The sequence below is a fragment of the Echinops telfairi genome, unplaced genomic scaffold, assembly GCF_000313985.2.
Source record: "Echinops telfairi isolate 266 unplaced genomic scaffold, ASM31398v2 ScPeMD7_3;HRSCAF=10, whole genome shotgun sequence".
In the NCBI taxonomy this organism is placed as follows: Eukaryota; Metazoa; Chordata; class Mammalia; order Afrosoricida; family Tenrecidae; genus Echinops; species Echinops telfairi.
Window position 1 is genome coordinate 45,218,742 of NW_022103899.1, and position 11,819 is coordinate 45,230,560.

The 11,819-nt window shown below is 54.6% G+C and overlaps 1 protein-coding gene across 3 annotated transcripts; it reads right to left on the reverse strand.

Annotated features, from left to right (window-relative positions):
- Positions 1–418: 418 nt before the first annotated feature.
- On the reverse strand, positions 419–8,692 carry PRKAG3 (protein kinase AMP-activated non-catalytic subunit gamma 3). 3 transcript variants are annotated; one of them, XR_006680742.1, is made up of 14 exons: positions 8,126–8,299; positions 7,890–7,996; positions 7,574–7,729; positions 6,907–7,313; positions 5,965–6,046; positions 5,180–5,238; positions 4,992–5,037; positions 4,748–4,802; positions 4,477–4,603; positions 4,213–4,378; positions 3,531–3,568; positions 3,233–3,379; positions 2,353–2,589; positions 419–1,770 (listed from the first exon to the last, which is right to left on the reverse strand). XR_006680742.1 is itself a non-coding variant. In XM_045296991.1 (14 exons), the coding sequence occupies exons 4-14, from the start codon at positions 7,725–7,727 to the stop codon at positions 2,473–2,475; spliced, it is 1,398 nt and encodes a 465-aa protein (XP_045152926.1). In that variant the 5' UTR covers positions 7,728–7,729; positions 7,890–7,996; positions 8,126–8,165; positions 8,651–8,692; the 3' UTR covers positions 419–2,472. The 3 variants fall into 3 exon arrangements, 2 of the variants coding, with proteins under 2 accessions (XP_045152926.1, XP_045152933.1); XM_045296991.1 differs by adding an exon at positions 8,651–8,692 and having other exon boundaries at positions 419–2,589; positions 8,126–8,165; XM_045296998.1 differs by lacking the exon at positions 7,890–7,996 and adding an exon at positions 8,651–8,689 and having other exon boundaries at positions 419–2,589; positions 8,126–8,165.
- Positions 8,693–11,819: the final 3,127 nt, after the last annotated feature.

Here is an 11,819-nt window from a genome sequence, read left to right on the forward strand (position 1 = left end):
GGTTCCGGGGCTGCTTTTCCAGGGGTAGGTCACCAAGCCTGTCTTTAGAGCTCTGGGCGGGCCTGAACCTCCAACCTTTCCACTGGCATCTCGATGTGTGAACTGTTTGCACTATCCAGAGAACACTGGGTAAAGATTCCATAGGCTAGTGGGGCTCCTGAGAAGGGCTGAAGATGACAGATACCCCAGAGAGGTTGGAAGATCAGGGGGGCTGAGAAGCTCTGGGCCCATGTTTCCTTGCTGGAAAAACAGCAAGACCCCAAACTAGACCAGGCCCTTGGCTGTTCTTTCAGCATCTAGGCCTGGGACAGCCTCACAGAGCTCCCTGAGGTCCGGAGGTGGGCAAGCTCAGAAATTGGGGTGCCTCACAAGCAGACGTGACCACACACACCAATGACCAGCCAAGTGACAACGAGGCGAGAGTGAGGATGTCTTAACAGAGTCTGATTTGAACGGATGGATGACAATGACTGAGGAACAAAGGCTTATACTACCTAAAGATTCCCCTCAAAAACGTAACCCAAAGCAAGGGGGGCGGGGACCCCAAATCGACTGAGTTCATTTCTACCACCTGCTGAAATAGTTTGATAGCAAAATTACATTCCGTTACAGAAAAACAAAGGTCATCTCCTATATCTTGCCGATGAGAGTTTGTAGACTGAGTTGCACCTACTATATGCCAGTTGTCAAGTCTATTCTGACCCACGGCACCCCAGCGAGGGTGTGAGTGGGACGACTCACCATAGCGTCTCCAATAGTTTGAAAAGTAAACCATCACATCTTGCTTCCGAGGTGCCTCTGGGTAGACTCAAACCTTCAACTTTTCATTTAGGAGCCAAGAGTGTTAACCAATTGCACTACCAGTGGCACCACCTATAATATGCCACTGCTGCTAGGTGCCCTTAAGTCAGCCCCAACTCAGGGAACAAACCCCTGCCTATTCCTGTTACATATGTAACTAAGATGAATATTTTCTTTGTGGTTTTGTGGTATGTAATCGAAAACCTAATTGAGGTGGAAGAACACTATCCATGGAAGAGAACGCTGCTGCCACCTGCAGTGTGTGCCTGTTATAGCTTTTCCTTCTTGCCTTTGAATTCAGAAAGCACAGGGATCTTGCCTCAAACTCAGGTCTAGTGACCACCCTAATTTCTAAGTGAAAGCTACGTTGTCCAAGTCAAGGGACTGCTGCGTTTTATTTATTTGTTTATGCTTGGGGGATTGTTCATTCTCAGAGATCTGTATAAAAGGTCACTACTGGGGACGCAGAATCCTGTTCAAGCGAAAGCCTTTCCTGTGTCAGATTGGAAGGAGACCCTCCCCCACCCCCACCCCCCTCAAGCAGGCAGCACTAAGAATAACTGGTTTAGAAGCTCCGTGGAGACCCCGGAGGGGCTGGGAGAGGACAGTGCTGGGAGAGTAGGAGTGGAGTGGTGAGCAACACAAAGAGCTGAGTCCATGGGGAAAGGGCACCTGGGGCTTCCAGGAGCTGGGGACACTAGTGGTCAGCCGGAAATCAAGGGATCCAGAGCCTTTGACTAAACCTGTGGGCTGGGCCCAGTCAGCCACAACCCAAGCGGATGGAAAGGGGTTGGGGATGGGCATGGAGCAAAGATGGCCCTGAGGCAATCCCAGTGCTCCTGCTTCAAGGACCTCCAGGCTTGACTCAGCTGTTTTCTTTAGTGTTATCATCCCATGATGCACTGGGGATTCCCAAGGGCTTCTGGGAGCAAAAACAGGGCATGGACAATTAGGGAGGGCTGGAGAAGACTGCGAGGAAGAGAGAAGGGAAGAAGGTGACCCTTCAGAGAGGGAACCTTGGTCTTGCCTTCCACTGCCAAGTAGGCAGAATTTATGCTCTACCCTTCTAGAATACATAGCAAATAGGCCCTCTGGAAAACGTCTGAGCTCAAGTAGAATTTATGGATGAGCATTTCTTCGGTGGAATACCTCCCCACCTCCCCAGGGTACTGATGGTTTAAGCCTTAGTTCTTACCGAGAATGGAAATTCCATTCAACAAAGGTTTATTATTTGCTTTCTTCCAGCGGAATTCCAAGCAGATGAGAATTGAATGCGAGGGAGCAGGCAAATCTTCCCAGCTGATCTGCCACCACACTGCTATCCTCACCTTGACCCCAGCCTCTGCCCACCCTTAGTAGGAGGGCCTTTGTAGCCTTAGTTCAAAACAGGACCCCAGTGAGTCCTTACACTTATGGCCTCCAGGTGGCTGCTCGGCTATCGGCTGGGTCACCATCATCCTCAAAGCGCCCCAATCTGAGATCTGGGAGCCCAACAAGACCAAGAGCTTGTTGGTCTCATTGCCGAGGCCAATGGCCCAGGTCAGAGCCTACCTGAACCAGAGCTGAACAGTCAAATGGGGTTGGGGGAAAGCAGCTGAAGGCCAAGTCCCCCAACTGCTTCCACTGACTTCCAGGTGTGGAAGGTGGCCTGTAGTGAGGACTCCGATAGTCTTAGGCACCAAGGGCATCAATGCCAGCGGGGCTGAGCACCAGTGCCTGAAGGATGTCAGAGAGAGAGATCACGCCCAGGAGATGCTGGGTCTCATCCACTAGCACCAGCCGGTGTACCTGTGGATCCACAGGGGGCCAGTTAGGGGCAGAGCTGCAGAGCCATGGCAGTTAAGGAGATTGGCACCAAGATTCAGGGGGAGACTTGTCACACTGGAGTGCTATGTTTTTTAAAAACAAAAACAACTGAGAAATCATTCTCTATGAGACCAAATGGACAACAGCGACTTCCAGACGCAGACAAGGTTGGCAGGTAGGGCGTTTCAGGGAAAGGGAGGCCAACGAGAAGGCAGGAGTAATAAGAACGATGATGTGACATGAGGGGAAGACTGTAGGCAATGTCATGGAACATGGTGCCTAGAAATCGGCTGGGAGTGGATTTTCCTGTGTGTGTTTTCACCAAAAATATTTAAACAAAAGAATGAGGGGTGACAATGTGATGTAGGCGTAAGTGAGGGGGCAAGAGCGTGTGCCCTGAGAACCAATGGAGGCGGCTGTGACCCCTCTGGAGATGATCAGCTGGTATCGCCTTTAACGCGGAGGGCCTCACGGACAGGCCCAGCTACTGGATACCAAGAGATTGCGCATGAAATGGGAGGGCAGGGCACGTCCCTGAGGTACAGGGGTGACCAGCGTCACTTCCTAGCAGGGCTGAGCCGTGTGTGCTGGGGGCCTACATGGAGGGGCGCTGGGCGTGGGGTACCTGCTCCCGGGCAATCCTGTCGATGATTTCCCCCAGGGTCTCATGAGGCTGGCAGCAAAGGACTCCTTCCAGACACAGCGTCCTCATCCTCAGGGCCTCGCCCACACTCATGTCCAGGTGGTTGTAGGTTTTCTGGGCTGCTAGGTGCTACAGAGCAAGAAAGAGAAGACCTTCTTGGCGACCCCCTAGTCCCTCGACACAGATCTCACCCCGACACTGGGTCTCCCATCCTACAGATAGCCCAAAGTACCCTCACACGTGCCCCCACAATGCCCCTCCACACCCCACAGACACTTACGATCACATCAAAGCGGGAGTAGAGGCCCACGACCAGACCTGCAGGGGAGAGGGAAGAGGCTCACATCCACACCCTGGGGCAGCTTTCTGCACTTGGCACCTCCCAGGTGTCTGGCTTTTTATCAGAGGCATCAGCTACCCCTCCCTTGTCCAGCACCATCTCTGGCATCCCGCAGGAAGGTCCCTGACAGTGTGGACCTGACCTGATGCAATAGGAGTCCTTTGTATCTCCCGGGAAATAGCCTGGCCCTGACTGTGTGGCCTGAATTGGGCCCTTATTGTATCTGCTCAAGGAACAGGTCAAGGACCTGGAGCTGGGACACTCTCTAGGCCAACTGACCCACTTTTTCAGCTCCTCGATGGCATGAACATGAAAGGAGAGGGCGAGTATGCTTCCAGATTCAAAGGCAGTTAAAGAGACACAGCATACTGACCCTAGAAGACAGACTGAACTGCCTGCCCCATGGGGTTTCCTGGGCCGTGATATCCACGGCAGCTGACTGCCAGGCCTTTTCTCTTGTGCCATCTTGGCGGACCACTGACCCTTGGGTTAGCAGCTCTGCCCTTAACCATCTGCCGGAACGCTGGGCCTTGTAAGTTCACGCCCCCCCACAAAGCCTCGCTCCACCAGCCCTCCCTCGCTCCGCCTCCAGCCTGGTTCAGGACTCTCTGGGCAGCGGTACCAGTTTCGTTGACCACGGGCAGCGCAGACACACGCCGGTCCACAAAGATGTCCAGCGCGGTCAGCACGGGTGCCGTTTCCTGCACCACAGCCAAGTCTCGGAATGTGCCGATGCCCAGCTCTTGGATGGTGCGGGCGAGGAAGGAGGGCTGGGGCAGCAGGGCGCCCTGGGTGGAGTTGAAAGGAAGGGGCTATCGGGCTCAAGCGCCCTGCTTTCAGCTTCCCTGGGCGCCCCCACATGCCCGGGGTCCCCTCCCCTGCTCACAAAGATGTGCAGGAACTTCAGCAGCCGCTTGTGGGTGAGGATGTGAAGCACAGCGCCGGAAGTCGGGTCCAGGACGGGTAGGCGGTGAATCCGGTTCTTGGTGAGGGCGTAGACGGCCTCGAACAGGCTGAGGGAGGTGGGGCAGCGTGGGGAGAGATACCTTGACTACTTCCCAAAGAAGAGGCCCTGATGTCCCGGAGGAGAGAGGCTGGGAAGGGGGCCGTGCAGGGCTAGAGGGGTGGGGGTGGGGGTGGGGGTCAGCAGGGACTACCTGTCATTGGGAGAGATGGAGACCAGGGGCTTGAAGCAGCCTTGCAGGTAAATCTCTGCAGGGGAAAAGCAGCATCAGGTCCACCTCCCCTCCCCAATCCATTTTCCCCATCTCCACCCTCAGTCACCGGTCCACGACCCCCAGGCACCCACCCTCCCAGCTCCCTCCAGGAGACTACAAGGCCCTTTTACTGGGTCCTTGGTCCCACCTCACCCCAGGCCCCTTAAGCCCCTTTCCTGCTCACCCCTCCAGGTCTCGATCTTATGTTCTTCAATCTCATAGATCTGGACCTGGAGACATGGATAGACCTCCGGAAAGTCAGACATGAGCCTGCAGAGCAGGGCAGGGCAGGGCAGGGCCCAGGCACACAGACTCCCCTCCCTGCCCCTGCCTGGCCCTCTGAGTGCCCCAGCACTCCCAGCCCATCCTCACCAGAGGGGACTTGTAGTATCGGTGCAGCACCAAGATGAAGTCCGTGATGGTCAGCATGCCTGCGGGAGGGCAGGGGAGGGGAGGGAAGAGAGGAAGCTCAGCATGGTACCTTTTGGAGAGAGGCAAGCGATGTGTCAGGATGTGTCAGGACCGGCCCCCAGGACAAGGCACTGCTCTGCCCGGGGCTGTCCTCACAATGGTTGTTCTACTTCAGCCCGTTATTGCAGCCACAATGTCAGTCCATCTCAGTGAGGGTCTTCCTCTTTTTCGAGGACCTTCTACTTGACCAAACAGGATGCCCTTTCCCAGGGTCTGGCCCCTCCTCCTGATAACGTGTCCAGAGTACATGAGCCAGGCCTTGCCAGATATATCACTCCTAAGGAGCACTCTGGGTGTACTTCTTCCAGGTCCGATAGGTTGCTTCCGGCAGTCCGTGGCATAGCCAATGTTTCCATCAACACCATCACTCAAGTGCATTACTCCCTCTGAGGTCTTCTTTACTTCCTGTCCAACTTTTGCATGTGCGTGAAGTGATCCAAAGTACCAAGGCTTGGGTCAAGGCCATCGTGGTCTGCTCAAGTGACATTCTTGTCTTCCACCCTTTAACCGGGTCTCGTGCATCTTCTAGACATGGGACCCTGTGTCTCCCAGCTAGCCACCCCAAGACCTGGGATAGGTTTTCCCCTTATGGGCCCCTGCTTAGCTCAACCTGAGGCTCTGCCCAAGCCTGACAACGCCCCTCCTCTCTGTTCCCCACACGCCCCACCTCCACGGCCCCCACTCACCTACGAAGCTCTGCTTCCTGCTGTCCCACAGAGGTGCTGCCCGCACTCCATTGGCCACTAAGGCGAAGAAGGCCTTCTTGATCTGAGGAGAAGTGGGGGGTAGGGGGAGGGGGCTGAGGGGTAACTCTTGAGATGGTCCTTCCTCTCCTCACTCACCGGCCTGTCAGTGGGGATCCACCCATCTCCCTGCTGTCCCCATCCGGGACCTTTCCATGAGACCCTCTCTCGGGGCCTTCGAAATGTCAGACCATGCTAGAATGTGTATGGACTTTATAATGTTTACTAGTCTAAGTCTTAGAGGTACAATTATTTATACAATCTTTACTCTACCCTGCCCCCCTCCCCAATAAACTTTAAACGGACTCACTTTGAGCATCATCCTAAGTGATAATAAACAACATGCTGGTTGTATTTTTCTAATACACTTGAAAACAAGTGCAAAGCGGCTGAGACAAGGGTTTGTGTGTGCACCACGAGAACCCCGCCCCGTATGGTAGGCAGTCCATATACGATGCTTTGGGGAAACACCGTTCTGCAGTCCGAGTGGCCAGCCTAGAATCACAGACCTTTAGGAGCTTGGACCAGTGGGAAAGCAAGGACCTGAGCTCCTCCTATTGTTCTGCTCCCACAAGCCTCCCACTCCTTGTCCTGAGCGACCCTGCCGTGTCTTGCCCTCGCCTCTCTGTCTGTAAAGCGTTGCTGTTTCCAGTGGGTTGTCCCAGCAGTGCTCTGAAACAGGGACCTCACGATTAAACTAAGGCCGGGCGTCGCTGGGAGCAGTGAGTAAAGACCAGGGCGTGCTAACCAGGGACCCTCTCTCCTTCCACTGGGCTCCACGAGGCTCACAAGAAGCTCTGGGAGGGGCTGTGCCCAGGGCCATGGCGGTGGTGAGGGCAGGGCTGCGAGGAGGAGACTGGCTTGGCGGGCAAAGCTGTTGCTCACCTCCAGCATGGTGTCGAAGATGACCAGCTTGGAGCTGGTGGCCATGGCATCGTAGCAGGTATGCTCCTGCATGAAGTGCATGTACACCTGGGCCCCAGGTTTCTGAAGCTCATCATCCCAGCCCAGCGTAGGCAGCAGGGCCTTTGGGGATGGGCACGGGGCTGCCCTCTCATCCACCAGGTCTTCGAGCTCCCACTCCCCGGCTGCTGTGACAGGGAGCTCTAAGCTCAGCTCCAGTTCGTCTGTGCTGGAGCCCACGGCTGAGATGGCATAGTCAGGCTGCAGGAAATCCCAGCCTGCTGGTGGGGTGCCCGCCCAGGCCAGGGGAGCAGCCTGGGCCAAGGGTGTGGTCTTGAGGAATGTGGCCTCTAGCCCAGAGGACGAAGCAGCTGGCCTGGGCGGGGAACCTGTGGCGAGGGGAGGGAGGTCGGTCAGGAAGTTCATCTTCCAGAGTACTTGGGACGCCCAGCTGCTAGGGGCCCCATTTACAGGTGAGAAAGCTGAGGTTCAGAGAGTCGCATAGCAAGAGATGGGCTCGGGGCTATCTTTCTGATAGGCCACACTGAGCCCCTGCAAGATGAAGGCTGGGTCGTGTGGAGTGGACAGACCCATGATCTGAAGTTCCCATGGCCACCTCCCACCTCCCCAGAACTGGTCTTGGCCTCACCTTCCCCCCGGCCTGGTGGCTCTCCTTCCTCCGCAGCCTCCTGCCTTGTCCATCTCGAGGTCTTGGCCCCCTGTTTCCCACGGGTTCGGTCTGATCTGGTGGCCATGGTCGGTGAGGGCCACGAGGGACTCTCGCCTGGCTCTAGGAAACTCATGTCTGGAAGGGAGAATGGGGCCAATTTGGTCCATGGGTGGGGGGTGTCGCAAAACAAATGCATAATATTTAACATTTACAACTAGCTTCTCATGGGCTTTTCTCTGCCATGTTTCCCATCCAACCCTCAGAGCAGTCCCATCAGGGAGGCATGGCTGTTTACCTAGGGAGCGACCTGAAGTGCAGAGACGTTCAGCAATTTGCTACAAATCACACAGCTAGTAAGCGGTGAGGTCAGGATTGGGGGCCATGTCTTAAAACTACAGGTTTCTGGAAAAAGGAGTGAGGCAGTGAGGGAGAGAGAGGCAATGAAAGCCAGCTGAGGGACAGGAGACGGGGCCCAGAGAGGTGAGGGGAGGTGGGAGGTTAGACCCACGGGGGAGGGGCAGACCCACCAACCTTGATGCTCAAGCTTCCCAGGGTTGTTTCAGGATGAGGTCTGTGGGGAGAGTGTCTGATGGCGGGGAAATGCTCCAAGTTCTCCAGACACAACTCCTTCCCTCCCCAAGACACACACACACACACACACACACACTCATCCATATCAATACATACTTAGCCATACACATACATCCAGACACACACCCAGACACATACACGCATATAAATACACACATAAGCACACACACAGACATTCATATCAATACATAGATAGCCCCCCCACACACACACACTCTCTTACATACACAGATCCCACCACTCCCGGACACAAGCAGAACCACACAAGCTCACCTACCTATGTACAAATATGCAAACACAGACCCACATACATAGAGACAGCCCAAGCGTAATACACATACACACCTCTCTCTCTCTCTCTCTCTCTCTCTCTCTCTCTCTCTCTTGCCGGTGTGCTTTCATTCTGGGCCCCGGATGTCCCAGCTCTCACCCCCTACCCCCACCCCAGCCCTGGGACCCCTGTACCCTGCACAGTGCGTGCTCTAGCTCAGCTCCATGCAGCCAGCGAGGACCCAGAAGAACGAATGCGTGCAAACCTGTGGTGAGCAGCACTATTCTGGGCCCAGCACCTGGCACCCTGCCTGTCCGGATCTGTTTCCCTCTGATTGGGTGTCAGGCTGCTGGGAGGGAGGGATCCATCCGCCTAGCTGCCGGGAGCCCAGTGGCCTGGGAGTTGGGAGTGGGTCCGTGGAGGAGGGGGATCTTGATGCCTGCTTTTTAGCTACCTCCTGGGTCTTTGAGGACAGGCCAGGTGAGGCTCTATGTAAGAGAAGCCCTTGGAGAATTGTGGGGACCTGCAGGGGGCTCAGACTCCCAGGTTTCCATTCGAAGGGCCTGTCATCTTTGTCAGGCACAAGGAGATGGGTTGGGCCTGACTTTCATCCTCCACACATTCCCTTGAGTGTTCAGAAGAGGGGCAAGGGGGTTGTGAGTGGTCCCTGGAGGAGCCCAGCTCTGTCTTCTCATGTCAGTCCCGGGCACCCTGGAGATCGCCCCAAAGGTGAGGGGTAGCCTTGAGGACTCAGGGCCCACCTTTCTCCACAAGTGGAGACACCTGTTCCTACCTGTGGTTGGGCGCAATGTCCGGATGTGCTGAAGCCTCCCACCCCCTCCCTCTGTATGTGTTGGCCCTGCCGTCCTGGAGCCAGTGGGATCCTAGCCCAGCTCTGGTGGCCGCCCGCCTCCCCCCCCCCTTCCCCCCCGCATTCCTGGGGCTTGAGTCAATATCCAAATCTGGAATGCTGACCAGCTGCTCCAGGTCCCCTCTCCCTGCCCCTCCCATCCCCATCTCCTTCTAGCCTCTTCCACCCCAGGCCCTGGCCCTGCAGTGTATGGATGCAACAGAAAGGATTCCTGGGTTTCCTGCTGAATGTATTGACCACATTTCCCATCATCCCTCACGGCACCCAGACTACCTTCGGGATGTGGATGAAAGTAGAGCCGGGGAGAGTTTGTCCTTCCCATATGTCTAGCATAAAGCAGGGGTGAGTGCAACTTCCTTCCCACTGCCTGGATCCCTGCAGCCTGGCCCCAGCTGGTCCTGGATGATGGGATTTTCAAGTTACTGCTCAGGGGGAACCTCAGATGGTGGAAGGACTCAGAGGAGATATGCAAGGCCGTGGGCCTGAAAAGCCTCGACCCCTCTGCTCTGAGCTGCCTTGGTAGCCAAGCCAGGCACAGAACAGACTGTACACACGCTACCTTCCTCGCCACCCCGCACGGCCAGCATCTCCCTGATGGTCCCACACTGATCTCCTTAGCGTGTGTGTCCAGTGTGCAGCCTCAGCACGGGCTGGGCTGTCATTTACACAGCGAGTTCCTGTGTGTCTGGCTTTTAGTTCCAATTCAGCTGCCGGCCCCTTGCCGAGGAGCCGTGCTCACTGGATGTCCTGGAAAACCTGTAGACTGGGGCTCAGAGGGCTCTGGTTAAAGGCATGCTCTGCCGTCCACCTGGGGAGAAGGCTGCTGCCCCAGCCTGGGATGAAGGGAGACAACAGACGGTGTAAGATACGAAATAAGAATAACAATAGGTTATGGATCAAGGATTCAGGAGGGTGGGAGGGGAGAAAAGAGGAGCTGATATCAAGGGCTCAGGTAGACAATGTTTTGGAAATGGTGATGGCAACATATGTACAAATATGCTTGATAAAGTGGATGTCCGGAATGTTAGAAGTCCTGTAAGAGCCCAATAAAACAATTTTAAAAAAAAACCATCATGGAACAGGCTGGCAGTGGTCCCTCCCCCTATCTATTTAGCTACTTGTTTCTTTTCTTCCTTGAGTATTACAGTCACCTGGCCGTCACAAAGATTCTGGCCTTCCTCACTGCTAATTATGGCCTGATGATTACATTCAGACTGACGAGAGGTGAGTAGAAGTGAAGTCCCAGGTCTGACCTTAACAGAGCCTTGAGACCCCCTTGCCTTGGCCTCTAGTGCTGGCTGGAATGCTTCTGGGGTGACAGGAGCCCAGCAGCCCCTTTGTCTCCAAGAGGAAGGATGTTTGTGGAGAGTCGCTGTGTCAGGCTGGGGTGTCTAGAGAGACAAACCCAGTGACACTCAGATTTGTATAAAAAAGAGTGTGTGAGTCCAGGTACTTTAGAGAAGCAAATCCACAGAAACTCATGTATAAGAGAGAGTTGTTTTTTTTGTTGGCAGACCATTTTATTTATTTATTTTAAAATCATTTTATTAGGGACTCATACAACTCTTATCACAATTCATACACACATCAATTGTGTAAAGCGCATTTGTACATTCATTGCCCTCATCATTCTCAAAACATTGTCTCTTCACTTAAGCCCCCGGCATTAGGTCCTCATTTTCCCTTCCCTCCCCGCTTCCCCCTCCCTCATGAGCCCTTGATAGTTTATAAATTGTTATTTTGTCATACCTTGCCCTGTTCGACGTCTCCCTTCACCCACTTTTCTGTTGTCCGTCCCCCAGGGAGGAGGTCACATATAGTTCCTTGTAATCGGTTCCCTCTTTCCTACCCACTCTCCCTCTACCCTCCCTGTTTCACCACTCACACCACTGGTCCTGTAGGGCTCATCTGTCCTGGATTCCCTGTGTTCCCAGTTGCTATCTGTACCAGTGTACATCCTCTGGTCTAGCCAGACCTGCAAGGTCGAATTCGAGTCATGGTAGTGGGAGCGGGGAGGAAACATTTAGGAACTAGAGGAAAGTTGTATTTTTCATCATTATTACATCACACCCTGACTGGCTCATCTCCTCCCTGAGGCCCCTAAGAGAGAGTTTTATATAAAGGTTAAGTGCGCATCAAGAAAACATCCCAAGCCAGTGTTGCCCAAGCCCACAAGTCCAACATTAACCCATATGTCCGACACCAATCCACAAAGTCCTCCTCCATCTCACAAAGCAGACGCAATGATGCCGACTGCAGGAGGAAAGCCGAGTCGGTGAATGTGTAAGCATCTCAGTGCTGGCAGGGGTCTCCACATGGCTGCTCCAGCGCCCAGGGCTGCATCAGGGTAGGTCCATGTGGCTTCTCCTCAGGGATGTCTTGCAAGCTGAAGCAGGGAACTGGCTAAGGCAGCTGCACCCTGGTCCGACCATCACAAAGCAAGAGACCCAAGAACTAGAAAGGGAAGGCTTACCGAGCCATTTATCCCTCTG